Below are 1,905 nucleotides of genomic sequence, written 5' to 3'. Positions count from 1 at the left end.
CGCGTGTCTCTGGAGATGCGCCGGCTGCGAACACCTGTACTCGCATACATCGCACGCGTACGGTTTCTCTCCCGTGTGCGTGCGTGCGTGCGCCTCTAAGCCACTGAGCCGAGAGCACCGATACCCGCACGTATCGCACGCGTACGGATTCTCCCGCGTGTGCGTTCGCATGTGAGTCTTCAGCATGTAGCGGGAGCACGTCCTGTACTCACACACGTCACACGCGTACGGTTTCTCCCCCGCTTCGGTCTGCACGTCTGAGCGAGGAGGAGCAGGAGGAGGAGCAGGAGACGGAGGAGGAGAAAAAGGAGCAGGAGGAGGAGGAGGCGGAAGAGAAGGAGCAGGAGAAGAAAACGGAGGGGGGCCAGAAGAAGCAGGAGCAGGAGAAGGAGCAGGAGAAGGAGGACAAGGAAGAGAAGGAGCAGGAGGAAGAGGAGGAAGAGAAGAAGAAGCAGAAGGAAGAGGAGAAGGTTCCATCGAGCAGGCGGTGATCGAGATCTCTATTTCTCCGAAGATGCAGGTTCCTCTCTCACTTTCCTCCTCGATGCAGTTTCCTCTCTCACTTTCCTCCCTGATGCAAGTTCCTCTCTCAGTCGTCCGCTTTCCTGTGGATAAAAAAATAGAGACCCCGGATAACTTCCCCTGCCTCACAGAGATAAAGTCAGATTCGTTTGCTGCAGGCATGGCACTAAAAATCACGAGTTATACTTAATAGGACAGGACTGCACAAAGAAGAGTAAAGTTTTCAAAATGTTAGTGTGTAGCAAGTTTTCCAGAGTATAGATACACGTGAACTCGATGGAGTCACGTGACCAAATCACCACGGCAACGGCAAAATTACGCCCACAAATTTATAAAGTCAATCACTATAGTGATTTGTTGATTGACCTATCTACAGGAAGTCAGAGACAATATATAAGCAAGAGGCATCTATAAGCAATGTTCGTTCCTTTTCTTTAAATTAATGTAACAATTACAAGAATTCTCAAGTGTTTTCCCCACTTTCACGACACTTACCGTTATTGATAGAGTAACAGCAATTGTCTAGAGTAACGATAAAATGACTTATAAGCTTCATATTTACCAAAACATGCAATTTTCGAACTAGTTTGGCAAACGAACGTTTGTTGTAATCTTAGAACTAGTGTTGATAGGTTTTCTCAGCTAATAGCGCCACCTATCTGCCATAGACATACAATCTATCTCAAATGCAATTGTTTTCAAATCCGGCGGCAAATTACAAGTTTACACATTTAACGAATCTCGCGGCTCAATGTCATTTTCATTGTGTTCATGTGTTCATATCCAATTTTCTATGTTATAACTGCATAAAATCCTGGTGTTTTATTAATGTTGGTGAAATCAGTGTGAGGTGAGACTATATTTCGCTATATTTTTTCGGATTGAGCGTTTCTGAGCAAAAATCTAGTAGTAGTCAGTTCAATAAAATTTGCAAAAATTGATGAAATAACTCTTCATTTGATTTGTGTGTACTTATTTTGGTTAGTTTACACCTTGGAGACAGTAAATCTATCCTACAGGAAACATAACCATGAAAATTTAGAACACCTCACGCACAACTTTAGTTGGAATTCAAGAAGCGTGCGTGGGATGTTCGTACGCACAGGTTAGCACAGGTTCCTGCATGAATCCAGACTAAAGCAGCGTTGGCATACCAAAAATCTATAAGAAGTAGGTGGAGCTTACTTTTGGCCAGTGGCAGTAAACCTTACATTGTGTTGGCCAGGGTTTATTTACGTGCACAGGTCGTGCGGCACGTTCACTGTTCACGTGCGCTAGGTTGTGGAATAATTCACACATATATTGACATCCCCCCGCATTTCACGTTTGGATGTAAACAATAAAGTATCACTGGTAGTTAACAAACGATCAGTATACTGTTTT

The 1,905-nt window shown here is 44.1% G+C and overlaps 1 protein-coding gene across 2 annotated transcripts in view; it reads right to left on the bottom strand.

The window, feature by feature from the left end:
• Positions 1-284, bottom strand: part of LOC106818243 (endothelial zinc finger protein induced by tumor necrosis factor alpha-like) — a 3,892-nt gene extending 3,608 nt beyond the window's left edge. For both annotated transcript variants that reach the window (XM_014822964.1, XM_014822965.1), the window contains exon 1: positions 35-284. In XM_014822964.1, coding sequence (XP_014678450.1) covers positions 35-186 — 152 coding nt within the window. In that variant the 5' untranslated portion in view covers positions 187-284. The remainder of the gene's footprint in view (positions 1-34) is intronic.
• Positions 285-1,905: the final 1,621 nt, after the last annotated feature.

Source organism: Priapulus caudatus, unplaced genomic scaffold, assembly GCF_000485595.1.
Source record: "Priapulus caudatus unplaced genomic scaffold, Priapulus_caudatus-5.0.1 Scaffold2110, whole genome shotgun sequence".
NCBI classification, from domain to species: domain Eukaryota; kingdom Metazoa; phylum Priapulida; class Priapulimorpha; order Priapulimorphida; family Priapulidae; genus Priapulus; species Priapulus caudatus.
Note: the sequence above shows the minus strand (reverse complement) of the source record. Positions and strands in the feature narration are given on the sequence as shown.